Raw genomic sequence first — 307 nt, 5'->3', positions numbered from 1 at the left:
ATCAGAGACGGGAGTGGGTCCAAGTGATGGACCCTGAGGAGCAGAAGGTCAACAAGTACAAATCTGAGTACACAGTACTGTTATTCAGACTGAAGTGTGAACACTCACCAGTGGTGGATGTGAGGATGTGGGACAGAGGGCTGCTTTGCTGGTGTAGCTACGAGACAGCAGGGCTACGGTGTGTGGTCGGAGACCGCTGGTTGGTGGACACTGGCGTGAGGACAGGGGACCAGGGTTGTCTCTGCGTGATGACACCTGTTCTCTGATGGATTGAAATGACAGGCCAATGAAACACAGCGTGTCGTCA

General features: G+C 53.4%; 1 protein-coding gene across 1 annotated transcript in view; it reads right to left on the bottom strand.

Moving 5' to 3' along the window:
• Positions 1 to 307, bottom strand: part of LOC103378913 (LIM domain only protein 7) — a 22,713-nt gene that overhangs the window by 9,321 nt on the left and 13,085 nt on the right. The window contains exons 13-14 of the mRNA XM_017032330.2: positions 109 to 262; positions 4 to 33 (exon numbers count right to left, since the gene is read on the bottom strand). Of these exons, the coding sequence (XP_016887819.2) occupies positions 4 to 33; positions 109 to 262 (184 nt within the window). The remainder of the gene's footprint in view (positions 1 to 3; positions 34 to 108; positions 263 to 307) is intronic.

The sequence above is a fragment of the Cynoglossus semilaevis genome, chromosome 5, assembly GCF_000523025.1.
Source record: "Cynoglossus semilaevis isolate Cse_v1.0 chromosome 5, Cse_v1.0, whole genome shotgun sequence".
NCBI lineage: Eukaryota > Metazoa > Chordata > Actinopteri > Pleuronectiformes > Cynoglossidae > Cynoglossus > Cynoglossus semilaevis.
The sequence above is the reverse complement of the archived record's forward strand: the minus strand, read 5'-3'. Positions and strand labels throughout refer to the sequence as shown.